Genomic DNA, 14,568 nt, shown 5'->3' with positions numbered 1-14,568 from the left:
AAAATGGAAAACAATTAGCTTACTGACTGCAGCATCTGTGCAAACACAAGTGCCTGAAGTGTTAAAGCCATGTCAGTAAACAAGTTTGGCCTCAGACATCGGCATAGAAACACGTTTGAAATTTAAGAACAGGTCACTTGAGTGGAATAAGTTGTTCAAGGGAAAGTATTATATTTGACATCAAACTACCCAATGCTTAAGCCCTTCTCCCATCCTGGCCAGATACAAGTAGCCCAACTCAGCAGTGAGACAGCCCAGCACTGTAATTGTTCTGCCCCTGCTACAGTTGAGAGTCCCACGGTAGTGTCAGAGTATCTGTAAAGAGGAAGAAAGAGAGAGGTGCTACAATCATTCTGGTCCCTGGTTTCAGGGGTGGAGCTCGACGCCCCTGTCTACATCTGTGACGTGTGCCGACAACCGTTCTCGCGCGAATACACCATGGTCAACCACATCGAGAAGAGTCACTGGACACCTACACTCGACCCCAAAGGTCAGTTCCTACAACACTTGAACTTTCATAACGTGTAATCATTAAGGTAGTTTATGAGTGAAGGTCACTTGACACTTCCTACTAGTACTACACTTGAACTTTCATAATGTGGAATCATTAAAGCTGTGGTCTATTTATAACTATCTGGGGCTAGGAGTTTGAAAAGATGGGGCTGAGAGTGAGAATGATGAAGAGATGAACCGATGCGGCCTGAAACCCAACCTATACGGCATGAATCACCTTGAGAGCTTCAGTCAACGCTTGAATTTTGCCGTGGTAACATCCGGTTTGCTCTCTCAGAGCTGAGCATACTTGTCAAGAGGGATTGAGCTGAAAAAATAAACGCCTGGGCAGAAATTCGAACTCAAAATGTCAGGGCTGGTGTCTTAACCGCTAGGCCACTCCACCAGTGTTGACAAACAGAAAAATTAATAATTTTATATCATTCTACGCTTGAATTACCATTCAAAATAAAAATTGCCGTTCAATTTTGCCTTTATTTTGCAAATATGTTTCACAGAATCGCAGTACATGTTTACACCACCATGCTACATGACATTGGCTGCAATATCTCTATTTACAACATGCAAGAAAAATGAGAAGAACTGTAATTGAATCCCTCCAAAGCTCTGTGCAGTTGAAAACAGACATCAAAGAAATAGTTATATTCACTTCTGAACAATGGGCTATAAATCGTGCTGCTTCAAGAATAACATAAAATGAATTGATATTAATGTTTTTCCTTCGTTTACACAACTGGCGCAGTAGCCTAGTGGTTAGGACATCAGCCATGAAATCATCTCGAGGTTGTGAGTTCGAATCTCCGCCTAGGCGTTTATTTTTTCCCCTTGATCTCTCTTGAAAATAAAATATGATCAAACCTGAGAGAGCAGACCGGATGTTATCACAGCAAAATTCAAGTGTTGACTGAAGCTCTCAAGGTCAAGGTCATACACGCCGTATTGGTGGGGTTTCACTGTCAGGCCGCGTTCGCTGTACAGAATTCTCTACATGATTCTCAGCCCTATCTTTTTAAACTTGTATCCCCGGAAAGTCATAAATAGACCACAGCTTTAAGGTAGTCTCTATTATGAGTGAAGTCAGTTTTTACAACACTTTCAGAACGTGTAATTATTACGTTTACAGTAGTCTCTGTTATGAGGGAAGGTCAGTTTATATCAATTGCATTTCATAAGGTACATGTATTCACTATTATTCCACATTGATAAGATATAATCTTGGTTTCTGAAACATTTGCATTTTATAAGGTACACATTATCAGTCCTCCTGAAATATAGATCAGGTGTAAGTCATCAGAGTAGTTGTCTCTAATGGTCTCCTCAATGAAGATTAGTGTCAGGCATGGGAATTGTCCGCCGAAAGGCAAATTTCCGCTGATTTTTTTTATTTGTTCCGCCGAAAAAGCAAAAGTGTCCGCAAAAATAATAAATGGGGAGGCAAAAATGGTTCTAAAAACTTAATTTAATGGCAAACGTGGAGCTTAGATGACACCAAATTGCACCATTTGGGTTCTTAGAGAAAAAGAAATTCGGGGGGGGGGGCATGCCCCCGAACCCCCCTAGCCTTCGCGCCGTCGACTTTGCTATTACTTAAAAATTTTCAGCCTTGTTTACTTTTTCAATTCCCATGCCTGTAGTGTGTGCAACAATTTAATTACTTGAAAAAAATAAAAATATTATGGAATAATCCCGGTGATGAGTGATGGTCAGTTTCCACCACACTTCCTCTTCATGGAGAATAACTCGAGTCGTGTGGTGAGGGCTGGGTGTAAGAAAGCTCCACCAAGAGTCTGTCCCTTCAAATACTCAACTTTCATAAGAAACAGTTATTCCACTTGTATATAAACTCCCATGTAGTCCCTCCGAGCTGGTGATGTCAGGCATGGGAATTCTGGGATCTGAGGATTTCTAAGAAAAGCTACACATTTCAGAGAGAACAAAATTCCTCTTCCAAGAAAAAGCAAAAAATCTATGGGGGAAAAAAAAGACAATCTGCCTGGTATGACCAATGCCCGGGTCGTGTAGTTCCACTGTACTTATATATTTTCTTTTCTTATTAGTTATTTCTGTCTTGCATGCCATGCATCTCTATGTAGAAAAGTTTGCCATGCGGATGTTTGAATTGGGGTCTTTGTTTTGCCCTGTGACAGAGCACTACCACACACGACTTGTGTCCGACGTGCTGAAGAAAGTGCGCAAACAGGACAAGGTCAAGGACGGCAAAGTGGTAAGCAGCGCTCTACTTGACCCACGAGATTGTTTACAATGGGAAGGGTTGTGCATGCACAAGATTGGATGTGATTTCAAACTGAGGCTGCTTGTAACAGTGTTGTTTTGAACAGTAAGAGTTCTTGGAATGCAAAATGTTAGAACTCCGGGAGTTGGGACTTATTTTGCACAAAGAAAAACAACACATGTCTTTAATTCATGGTTTCACAGAGCTGTTTTGGGACTACAAACTTGCTTGATCTCTCTCTCTCTCTCCACCCCCCCCCCCCCCCCCCCCCTTTGTGGTTTTGGTAAATATTTATTGTAATATTTTAAAGATTTTATTTCTCAATAAAACTACTAAAACAATTCATTGCTTTCTAAACAAAAAGCAGCTGATTCTGTAAAGTTGTATATATATTGACAAATTGTGAAGAATGGGTACAGGCACAGAAACAGGTCATCCAGACGCGTGAAGCATGCACAGCAAAATTGGCAGGGCTGACGTTTTACAATTCCATTTCAAAAATAAAATTTAACCAAAGAAGTGTAGATTCTTTTAGCATGAAAGTCTCGTATTCATATAACTCATGAAGTGTTTTTATTCTCTTTAGTTCCTGGAGACTGGTTCCATTTAGCTCTCAATAAGTCACTTATGGTTGTTTTCTATATCTAGAGCTCTTACTTTATTCATTTTCCATTACTGTTGGACTCAAAAGCAGCGAAATGCCAGAGATCTCTTGTTAGCATATTTTTGGTTGTTTTCTATATCTGGAGCTCTTACTTTAATCAATTTTAACTTTTTAGATTTAAAGCGTTGAAATGAAAACGACGTTAAACACCAAATAAAGAAAGAATGAAAGCGTTGAAATGCTGTAGATTTCTTCATTCGTGTTAACATATTTTTGGATTTAATCTGGTGAACTGCGGGAAGTTTGTTTTGAACCTAATGACTGACGAAGCCTGTGCGCGTGTTGCAGAGGCATCGCTTTGGGACGACCTACCTGTGCCAGGTGTGCGGCAAGACGGGCATGGGTCAGGACCCGGCCGCCAGACACCTGAGTATCGACGGCGACGGGCAGCTGACGTGCCGCACGCAGTGTACGGACGGCCTGAGACTGTCACACATGCAGCGCATCCTGCTGTTCTCCAACAAGCTGGGCTTTCTCTGCGACTTCTGCGGGGCCGTCTTCGCCAACAAGTCCTCCCTGGACATGCACCTGCTTCACAACCACGGCCAGACCACCAAGCGCTCGGAGAAGTACAAGTGCCCCACGTGCAACCACTCCTTCCCCGACGGCTCGTCGCTCAAGAGCCACAAGAGGACGCACCTGGTGCAGCCCAAGACCCACATCTGCGACATGTGCGGCAAGTCGTTCAAGTCGCGCGACACGCTGTACGGACATCGGCGCCGCGTCCACCAGCTGGCCAACCGCTACCAGTGCCAGTACTGCTCCAAGACATACTACATCAAGGCGCTGTGGAAGACACACATGCAGCAACACCTGGGAGAGTCACCGTACCACTGCTCTGTCTGCAACCAGGGCTTCTCCTCCAACTACTGCCTCATGGTGCACACCAGGATACACACGGGAGAGAAGCCGTACAAGTGCGAGCAGTGCGACGCCGCCTTCGCCCAGAAGAACAGCTTGGACGTTCACATGAAGAAACACCAGACTACCGATCACATCACCAAGCGCAGACACAGCAGCAGCAGCAAGCCCAGAGAGAGGTCCGCCTCTGACACCAGACACAACGTGGCGAGGACTGATGTCGGACTTAATATGGCAAGGACAGATGTTAGCCAGGACATGGCGAGTACAGATATAAGACTCGACATGGCAAGGACAGATGTCGGACACAATATGGCAAGGACAGATGTCGGACACAATATGGCAAGGACAGATGTTAGCCAGAACCTGACAAGGGCAGACATGGGTCACCCAGACTACAGAGCTGTGCCGCCTCAACCCCTACCACCACAACAACAAGTACCGCCATCTCGCCCCATGTCGGCAGAGAGTTCGGGCAGCAGTCGACAGGAGACGCCACACTACATGGACAGTTCTCACCACGCGCAGGGCGACGGTAGAGACGGCAGGCAGGCGGCCCCGGCCTTCCCAGGGGGTCTGAACATGAACCCTGTGTTCCCCGGCTTCCCTGGCTTCGCTGGCTACAACTACACTGAGCCCAACTACATGCTGCCCCTGCCCCCTCACTTCCAGCCCCGCTGATCAGCTGGCCATCAGACTCAAACGCCTTGCGTTACACACGCATCATTTTGATGATGTAGACCACTGTGTGCTGGCACTGCCCCCTCACTTCCAGCCCCGCTGATCAGCTGGCCATCAGACTCAAACGCCTTGCGTTACACACGCATCATTTTGATGATGTAGACCACTGTGTGCTGGCACTGCCCCCGATGCTCAGCTGGCCTTTACACACGCCTTGCGTTACACACACATCATTTTGATGATGTAGACCACTGCGTGCTGGCAATTGAAGCAAAATACATAAACACATCATTTTGATGATGCGGATGACGATCAGTTGGCAGTAACACTAACAGACTCCTTGTCTTTGCTTAAGTGACGTGGAAGCTGAACAGTTCCACTAAGACAGTGTTGTTCGGGCTGTACCCATGCAGACAACTATGTACTGCTTTTAGTTTTACCTTTACACTGTCGGAGCAGTGGGAAATAAGACACACTTTGATGATACGGAAGTTGAAAACATTACTCAAATGCACTGTGTTGCAAAGACAGTACCAATGTAGACATCTGTGTTCTGCCACTGCCGTCACGCGGTCACAGTGAGTGAGCAGCTGACAGCAACATAAACCTTCTCTTTACCATGCTTGTACACAAGTTAAATAAACTTTAAGACACACATACCTTCTCTTTACCATGCTTGTACACAAGTTAAATAAACTTTAAGACACACGAACCTTCTCTTTACCATGCTTGTACACAAGTTAAAGAAACTTTAAGACACACAAACCTTCTCTTTACCATGCTTGTACACAAGTTAAAGAAACTTTAAGACACACAAACCTTCTCTTTACCATGCTTGTACACAAGTTAAATAAACTTTAAGACACACAAACCTTCTCTTCACCATGCTTGTACACAAGTTAAAGAAACTTTAAGACACACAAACGTATCACTTTGCTCAAATGCCTCCCATTGCATTCAAACAGTGTTACGTTTACACAAGTGGAGGTCAGAAGTTCTGAGTAGCCAATGGCTTATAATGTACAGCAATGTCACATCCATACTTGTGCTTCTGAGGAAGGCAGCAATATCCAACACGGCTTGTTTTTCTGAGTACGGGCGAAGTTGCCGCCCAGATCTTCTGATGTTAACATTGTACAAAAGATGTTGAATCATCTCTTCAAAGTTCGTGTTCATGAGACACGTAAACAGCATGTATTTGTTTTTTGATGCCCAACTCAAGGCTAAATCTTATCAATCAGGAATGTAACAGGAAAAATGCATAATGACTAATTGATCTGTAATTTGTACAGTCTTTTTTGTCCATTGAATTCATATTTTTTTAAGGTTACATGTATTCTTATGTATCCAGTGATAATCTAGGTTACGCACGACATCAAAGTGTTTATGAATATATTATCAGATGTATGTGAGAGCCCTGTACATTTTTGCCTTACCTCTTGCGTTCACTTGTATTCCCTCTCATCTGTTCTGATGACACAAGTAATTCAGTCTCTTGTTGGACAATGTCACTGTGTGTGTGTGTGTGTGTGTGTGTGTGTGTGTGTGTGTGTGTGTGTGTGCCAGGTAACATCCAGTGTGAAGTGTAAAGGCGGTCCTTAATTAATAATTGAGACCCAAGTCAACTTCGCGAAGTCGTTTTAGCGAAAACTCAGTTCTATAGCTTGGTGCGAGTTCTATAGCTTGGTGCGAGTTCTATAGCTTGGTGCGAGTTCTATAGCTTGGTGCGAGTTCTATAGCTTGGTGCGAGTTCTATAGCTTGGTGCGCCCAGTATTTGCCTCGTCCACTTCGCCCAGTTAAGGACAGGCCTTAGAGAAATCGTTGACCGCCCAGGGAGTTGATCGTTGACCGCCCAGGGAGTTGATCGTTGACCGCCCAGGGAGTTGCTTTGATCAACCTTGGGACCAGTTAGGTCCAGATGCTGAGGCAAATTGGGTCCAGATGCTGAGAAAAAAGGGCACAAGACTAAGATGTGTGTGTAAAACATGCTTTTAACTGGCGTCTATTTCAAGCCTGTCTTGTTGTGTAATGATAGTATTCATGTGAGTGTTTAGGTGAAATTGTATTTCATGCTCTTGTGTACCAGAGCAGTTGACTTTTATTGAAAAAAATGCAATATATATATCATTACTATAGTATATACAATTCCATTTGATATGGCGATTAAGTTGTTCTGAATCTGCCCATGGAACAACATACTGTATTTTCTCTTTTTACTGTATTCGGATCATGACTTGGCTTTTTGTGTGAATCAAAATTTCAAAAAACACAAACTAAACAATGTTGTGTTTGTGGAGACCTACAATGTTTGTGGCACTGTAATAATGAGTAAACAAGGAGCATTATATTTCCTACTGCATGTAATAAAACTTCAAATGGACATCACATTGTCAGTGTGTGGTTTCACAAGGCAGCGTGTGATGTGAAAAATGATCATTTGCAATGAGAGCACACTTCCACAATGCTGTGTATGACTCCTGCGGTAAATAGACACGCTACATGTGATTTGCACACATGCATGCGCACACGAAAACACAATGTCATACCACGTCTTTCAGATATGTTAGTACATTGTATGGTCACTTACGTAGACGATACATAATTTATGCATACAGTTCATAAAAATATGAACACAGAAACTTCTGTTCAAAGAGGCAGGGTGCAATTCTGAGATAAAACGCCTGCAATTTGTGCCATTTTGTGTTTTTGTCTGTCTTTTCTTCTTTCTGCGTCTTTGTTTAAATTGTGATCAGGTATAGGCCAGCCTAAATTAACCAACCAACCAAACAAAACAAAATAAACTTGAGTATCTTTGGGCCATCAAGATTGTAAGAACAGCTGTTTAGGACGGTGAAATTATATGTCGCAACAATCAGTTTGACAGTGACAAATTCAAGTTGGCGAAGCTTTGGAAGAGAACATTGCGGATCAAACCACTTAGTTATCAAACCACTTAGTTATTCTGCTTTTGATTTTGAAGCAGAGGAATAGACTGGGTTATAAGGACATTTGTGAGATCTTTGTTTTGAAGTCTCAAGGAAGGCGGTAGATTTGACGGGGAAACGTGCTTATATTTTATGCCGAAAAGACAGGCCCAGGGAGTCGGACACAACACACCCTTTTCACACAAGCACTGATCTCTCTCCCACCCCTTTCGCTTGCTCCCCCCCCCCCCCCCCCTCTCTCTCTCTCTCTCTCTCTCTCTCTCTCTCTCTCTCTCTCTCTCTCTCTCTCTCTCTCTCTCTCTGCGGTTTACAATGAATCTTGTGAAACTGTGAAACAACTCTGGGCACAAAAATGTGCAACTAACCACTTCTTTTACGTTTTTAGTACCACGCATGTAACGATAGACGCAGACCTTTTTCATGTTAGTTACAATTATACAAAGCAGAACGGTTTGCGGCTCAGACCTTTTTAATGTTAGTTACAATTATACAAAGCAGAACGGTTTGCGGCTCAGACCTTTTTAATGTTAGTTACAAAGCAGACGGTTTGCGGCTCAGACGCTTTTCATGTTAAGTTACAAAGCAGACGGTTTGCGGCTCAGACGCTTTTCATGTTAGTTACAAAGCAGACGGTTTGCGGCTCAGACGCTTTTCATGTTAGTTACAAAGCAGACGGTTTGCGGCTCAGACGCTTTTCTTACAGTGACTTCTTGTGCTGGCTGTTTCCAGGAGAGGAAGGTGGGGGTGAGGTTGAGCTGGATATCTGCATCTACGTCTGTGGCTTCTGTCAGCAGCCGTACGCCCGACAGCACGGCGTGGTCAGTCACATCCACTTTAAACACTGGACGCCCGACATCAAGCCACAAGGTGAGCTATGCTGCGCACCGCTGTGCCTACCCTGTGTTAAAGTCACACAGTTCATTGCTAGCAGTCTTTTAGACATAAAGTAGAAGAATGATAAGAATACAGGGATTAAGCCCCCAGTTAAAAGCTTCTCACATAATGGACAAGTTTCTGGCAACTGCTGGTACAGTAGTTCCAAACATCGTTACACGTCTTTATTTATGATGATCAGATACCTTTCCTTTACTGAAGAACAATGATAACAATACAAGGATTAACCCCCCATTTAAGAGCTCCCCCCTCCCTCTTCATCAGATTTTGGGTTTAGAACTTTTATATTTGAGACAATGACAAAAGGTGACGTTTTCATGTCAGTATGTCCCAAATGACATCACCAGTACATTTTTCATTCTATCTAATCTGTTTTCGTTCTATTTTTTCTAATAACATGCGTTAACAATTGATTGCCAACTGGAATGGAAGAGCACAAAAAGTGTAACTTGATATGTAGTTTCTCTAGAGGGAAAACATCTTCCACTTTCATGTCAGTGTGTCCCATGCAACATACATTTGCCAAACAGCTATGTGTAAGTAGATTATTTGTTAGTGGTATAGAACATACTGATCAACAATCAAAGTCAGTTTTCACATTCATGTTCTACCTATTTCTTATATGTTTATTCTTTTGGCAATGGTGAAATGTCAGCAATCGTGTGTCATTCGGGACAGTAGACATGACACCTGACCTTTTGTCACTGTCTCATTTACCTCCTCTCTAAGACTGGCTCCCTCTGAAGATCAGATTTTCCCAGATGTTTGGAGGTCTTTTGAGGGAGGGTGGGGTGTGGGGGGCATTACCCCCCGCGGGTTAGGGGGAAGAATTTACCCGATGCTCCCCAGCTTGTCGTAAGAGGCGACTAACGGATTCTGTTTCTCCTTTTACCCTTAAGTGTTTCTTGTATAGAATATAGTCAATGTTGGTAAAGATTTTAGTCAAGCAGTATGTAAGAAATAAGTCCTTTGTACTGGAAACTTGCATTCTCCCAGTAAGGTAACACATTGTACTACGTTGCAAGCCCCTGGAGCAATTTTTTTATTAGTGCTATTGTGAACAAGAAACAATTAACAAGTGGCTCTATCCCATCTCTCCCTCCCCCCTCCTCCTCCCCCCCCCCCCCCCCCCCTTTCCCCGTCGCGATATAACCTTCGTGGTTGAAAACGACGTTAAACACCAAATAAAGAACGAAAGAAAGTGGGGGGCATTGCGGGGTTGCTGCAATGTGAAACATTTATCAGGTCAGTAATGAGAACAGTTAGCGCTCTATGAAGGTGTGGGTGTAACTAAGGGACTCATATTTGGGAGTAAGTATATCATGCAAAAAAGAAATCCTAACACTTATTTCTTTGCTTTGATTTTTGTAAATTTGGTATTGGCAGCAGTTGGAGCCGCACTGAGCATGTAGTTGTCTGTACAATTTGAAGAAATACAGACAGGCAAACTTGTCTGCTCCTTTTCATCCCATGATGGACATGTTTCTGCCATCTGCTTGTAGTTCCAAACATCAGTCTTTATTTATGATGATCAGATACCTTTCCTTTACTGAAAAAAAGTGAATAAGAAGAAAAAGAAGAAGGGTTGATATAAAGACAAATGTAGTGTCAGCAGAAGGGTAGACCTTCATGCTAGGGTTTAGGAATGGTGGTTGTTTCACTGGCCATGCGCGAATGTGAGGATTGTGTTATGTGGTTAGTGTAATCACAGTGACTCATTTTAATGATTTTCTTCCTTATTTTGCAGAAAATTTCACAAGAATACCTCTAAAAGGCATTATCAAAGAGAGGTTTGCCAAAGTAAGTGTGCTCGCTTTTTGTGTTTTTTTGGTTTTGACTTTTATAGTGAATGCTTACATTTTAATAAGAAATTAAGTAAGATCGTGTTGATAATTTAAGTAGGAAGAAAGTAAGGACAAATCAAAAGCAAAGGGTGATTACTCAAATGATGTGTGTGAAAAAGTTTTATTTTATTTAAAACAAATTTTTTTTAAAGTTTCAACTTATATTTCCGTCAAGGAAGACCATTATATTTCCGTCAAGGAAGACCAAGAGAGCAATCGGTCACTTTGACCTAGATTAACCCTTACACTGGTGCAATTCTGTAACACATGTTACATAGCCACTGGTGAATTAACAGAGAGAAAAATAAAGAAAAACGGTCATATAGGTTTTCGCATCCATGGGAGGTAATTGGAACCGACCAAACAGACTGAGCCAATAGCGCGACATATGTCGTGACAACCAGGTGACAGTATACATAAAGTAGCGCGACATATGTCGCGACAACCAGCCTAAGGGTTAAGAGGACAATCGGTCACTTTGACCTAGATCAAGAGGACAATCGGTGAGTTTGACCTAGATTACAAATATGTACAGGTCCTAATGTCCTGGCTACGAAACGAATAGTTCAGAAGAGCCCGTGTTGTCAAAACTATCGGATGGTCAACCAGTCGGGTCAGAACAATGCGTCCGATCAAGAAAGTAGGCCTGAGAACAACAGTGCAATTGCACAGCAGGAATCAGTGACTTCAATTATAGAGCAGGAATTATTGAATAAATTAAACGTCAGGAATTTCCCAATACAGTGTTTTACAAGAACTAGAATTTAAACTACAAAACAAGAGACTGTAGATTGGTAATGACTTGACTGTGCAAAAGACTATTTTCCTAATGACTCTTTTGTTGTCTTGTGACAGAGAGGAGAAAGGAAGAAGAGGTTTGGGTGCCTGTGCTGCGGCGGCCACAGCATGTCTCGACCGGACATCACAGGCCATATATGCGTGGACGCAGAAGGCAAGGTCACGTGTCTGCGTCGCTGTCCCAAGGGCAAAACGCTCATCAAGAACGACCGGCGACTCCTCTTTAACACGGACAGACGCTGCCTCCTGTGCCCCACGTGCGGGGCGATGTTTTCTGAGCGCCTCAGCCTGGACTCGCACCTGATGAAGGAGCACGGGCAGGTGACGGAGAGGCACAAGAAGCACCACTGCGCGCGCTGCAACAAGATGTTTGCCCGCAAGAGCGGCCTGGACATCCACAACGCCAGGGTTCACACCCAGGGGGACAAAGCCAGTGCCTTTATCTGTGACTTCTGCGGGGAGAAGTTCTCCTCCATGAACTCGCTCTACTGCCACAGGAAGTACACGCACGTGGCGGGGAGAAGCTACCAGTGTCAGTACTGCCCAAAGAACTTCTTCAAGAGACACCTGTGGATCACGCACACCAAGCGACACTTGGGCGAGAAGCCCTACATGTGCAAAATCTGCAAGAAGGACTTCACTTGCAACTCCAACCTGATGACTCACATGCGAATCCACACGGGTGAAAGACCGTACAAGTGTGGGAGCTGTGAGGCCGACTTCATTCAGCGCAGCAGCCTGGTGGTGCACACGACCAGGAAACACCCCCCAGGGGGCACTGCTGATGCCAAGGTCACGGACAGGGGGGTGGAGCCGACAGGGTCAGAGAAGGGTGGCATGCAGCAGACGTCTGTATCTGACAGCTCCGTGCATGACGTGCACAGTCAGTATGGCGTGGTGCCCCACTCCTCTGTGGGGGAGGGAGCTATGGTGCAGCATGTCAACATACACTCTGACACGCCTGTTTCTCAGTCAGTGCTGGACGCAGAATCAGACTTCAAAATGTACCATTTATAACGGATGTCAGACTACTATGTATAACACAATTCACAATGTAACATGTATAAACGACCATGTATGATAGATGTCAGACTGTACCATATTTTACAGATGTCAGGCTGTACGGTGTATGTCACAATTCAAAGTGTATCATGTATGAAATGTATCAGAATGTACCATAACAGATGTCAAACTCTACTGATGTATAAATTATAACACACTTTAAACTGTACTGTGTATATTTCAATTCAAAGTGTACAAAGTTTAAAGTGTAACAATTAAAAGATATGAGAGTGACAAATGTCAAATTGTATTAGGTATAACACCGCTGACTTGTGTACCATGTTTAGCCTGTGTTGTGACCGAGGATTTGCAGGTCAAGTGACTTGTGTACCATGTTTAGCCTGTGTTGTGACCGAGGATTTGCAGGTCAAGTGACTTGTGTATCATGGTTAGCCTGTGTTGTGACAGAGGATTTGCAGGTCAAGTGACTCAGGAAGAACAGTGGTCCCAACTCCTGACAACTGTCAGAGAGAGCGCAGTGTGCATGCTTATTTGGAGAATCTGAATGAAATATGAGCGTAAACTTAACACTACATCTGTAAGAACTGATGAATACTTCTGTCCCTGCTTGCGTTTGTGTGTGTGAGAGTTTGTTCTGTTATCTCCATGACGAGGACACTATTTAGGCTTTGCTGATTCTATGCCAAAGAAAGTTGTTTGTACATTTATGAACTCTCGATGTCTTCCAAACTATATATGTTAATGACAAATTTTTGATTCCATGCTTTGACCTGTTGGAATAGTGTGTGTGTGTGTGTGTGTGTTCATGCAAGCGTGTGTGGGTGTGCGTGCACATGCTTTTGAAGGAGAGACCTTTATCAGCTCATTAAGTTAACATTTGGCTGTATGTAATGACAGATGATGAATGCAGCTGTTTTTAGACATGACGTACCTGACACTGAATAAATCTGAGCTACATCCTGAAGTCCTGCTTTCAACACAAATGTATCGGAGAGTGAGCCAGAGAGAGAATGCATACCAGTGAAAAATGTACCAGAATACTCGGTTGTCAAATGTGTGTGTATGTGTGCACATTCAAACCCCACTCAAGCTGTATCAGTGTATTTGACAGAAAGAGAGACACACAAACTCATAATAATAATAATAATAACTGGACATTTTAAAATGCCTAACCTATGGCTCTAGGCCCTTTACAAAAGAACATATACAAAATAGAACAATTAAATGTAGAATGTACATAAAACAATTAATCATACGGACAAAAATCACCACATGTACATAATGCAAAAAACAAGCCACCAACCCAGTGTGCATTCAATTGGATTTTCTAACATCGCCTGTGCATAATGTCACGATGTGTGGTATTGTACACAGCTCATTCTTTTTTTCTTTCTTTCTTTATTTGTTGTTTAACGTCGTTTTCAACCACGAAGGTTATATCGCGACGGGATAGAGCCACTTGTTAATTGTTTCTTGTTCACAAAAGCACTAATCAAAAAATTGCTCCAGGGGCTTGCAACGTAGTACAATATATGACCTTACTTGGAGAATGCAAGTTTCCAGTGCAAAGGACTTAACATTTCTTACATACTGCTTGACTAAAATCTTTACAAACATTGACTATATTCTAGTACACAGCTCATAAGGAGCTAGAAATATCACAGCTTCTGATATGAAACCTACTTTGAGAAGAAGTATAATTTGAAAGTGGCATCTTTGGATCCCTAGAACATAGACTGATTGTACAACAAGTTATGCTCATTTCTACCATCAACCCTCCCTGTGTTAATATAAGGACTATACTTAATTTAGATTATAAAAAAAGAGAGATATTTCTCTGACTTAGAGCTTTAACAATGACAAGCAGCAGCTAGTGATAGAGAACTCAACTATAAACCTAACCGTTCACAGATCCCGACAACACAACTCATCAAATTGATCATGCAACAACACAACTCATCAAATTGATCATGCATGGTCATGCACAGTTTTCAGAAGTATGTGCATGCAGGTTTGTTCACAGTTTGCAAGAGTTAAGAGCCATTGTCTCACAATATGCTGATTCCTGAATCAAACAGGTTTCCCCACATCCTCAGGCTTCTGTACCTATT

At 42.9% G+C, this 14,568-nt stretch overlaps 2 protein-coding genes across 3 annotated transcripts in view; both read left to right on the top strand.

Annotated features, from left to right (window-relative positions):
- Positions 1–14,568, top strand: part of LOC138974896 (zinc finger protein 892-like) — an 86,789-nt gene that overhangs the window by 69,146 nt on the left and 3,075 nt on the right. Inside the window, exons 3-5 of one of the 2 annotated variants that reach the window (XM_070347613.1) lie at positions 371–490; positions 2,661–2,737; positions 3,699–8,398. The exons of the other annotated variant lie outside the window; for it this stretch is intronic. Of the exons in view, the coding sequence (XP_070203714.1) occupies positions 371–490; positions 2,661–2,737; positions 3,699–4,952 (1,451 nt within the window). The 3' untranslated portion in view covers positions 4,953–8,398. Of the gene's footprint in view, positions 1–370; positions 491–2,660; positions 2,738–3,698; positions 8,399–14,568 lie in introns of those variants that run through there. 2 annotated transcript variants of the gene reach the window in all.
- On the top strand, positions 8,470–13,775 carry LOC138974902 (zinc finger protein 251-like). Its single transcript, XM_070347620.1, has 3 exons — positions 8,470–8,765; positions 10,540–10,592; positions 11,492–13,775. Exons 1-3 carry the CDS (start codon positions 8,510–8,512, stop codon positions 12,449–12,451), a joined length of 1,269 nt encoding a protein of 422 aa, XP_070203721.1. The 5' UTR covers positions 8,470–8,509; the 3' UTR covers positions 12,452–13,775.

This window comes from Littorina saxatilis, linkage group LG8 (genome assembly GCF_037325665.1).
Source record: "Littorina saxatilis isolate snail1 linkage group LG8, US_GU_Lsax_2.0, whole genome shotgun sequence".
Taxonomy (NCBI): domain Eukaryota; kingdom Metazoa; phylum Mollusca; class Gastropoda; order Littorinimorpha; family Littorinidae; genus Littorina; species Littorina saxatilis.
Note: the sequence above shows the minus strand (reverse complement) of the source record. Positions and strands in the feature narration are given on the sequence as shown.

Coding starts and splice junctions, on each gene's coding strand:
- LOC138974902 (XM_070347620.1), top strand. CDS start 8,510: ATGTTAGTTACAAAGCAGACGGTTTGCGGCTCAGACGCTTTTCATGTT. Junction 8,766..10,539: donor GCCCGACATCAAGCCACAAG/GTGAGCTATGCT, acceptor CTTATTTTGCAG/AAAATTTCACAAGAATACCT. Junction 10,593..11,491: donor TCAAAGAGAGGTTTGCCAAA/GTAAGTGTGCTC, acceptor GTCTTGTGACAG/AGAGGAGAAAGGAAGAAGAG.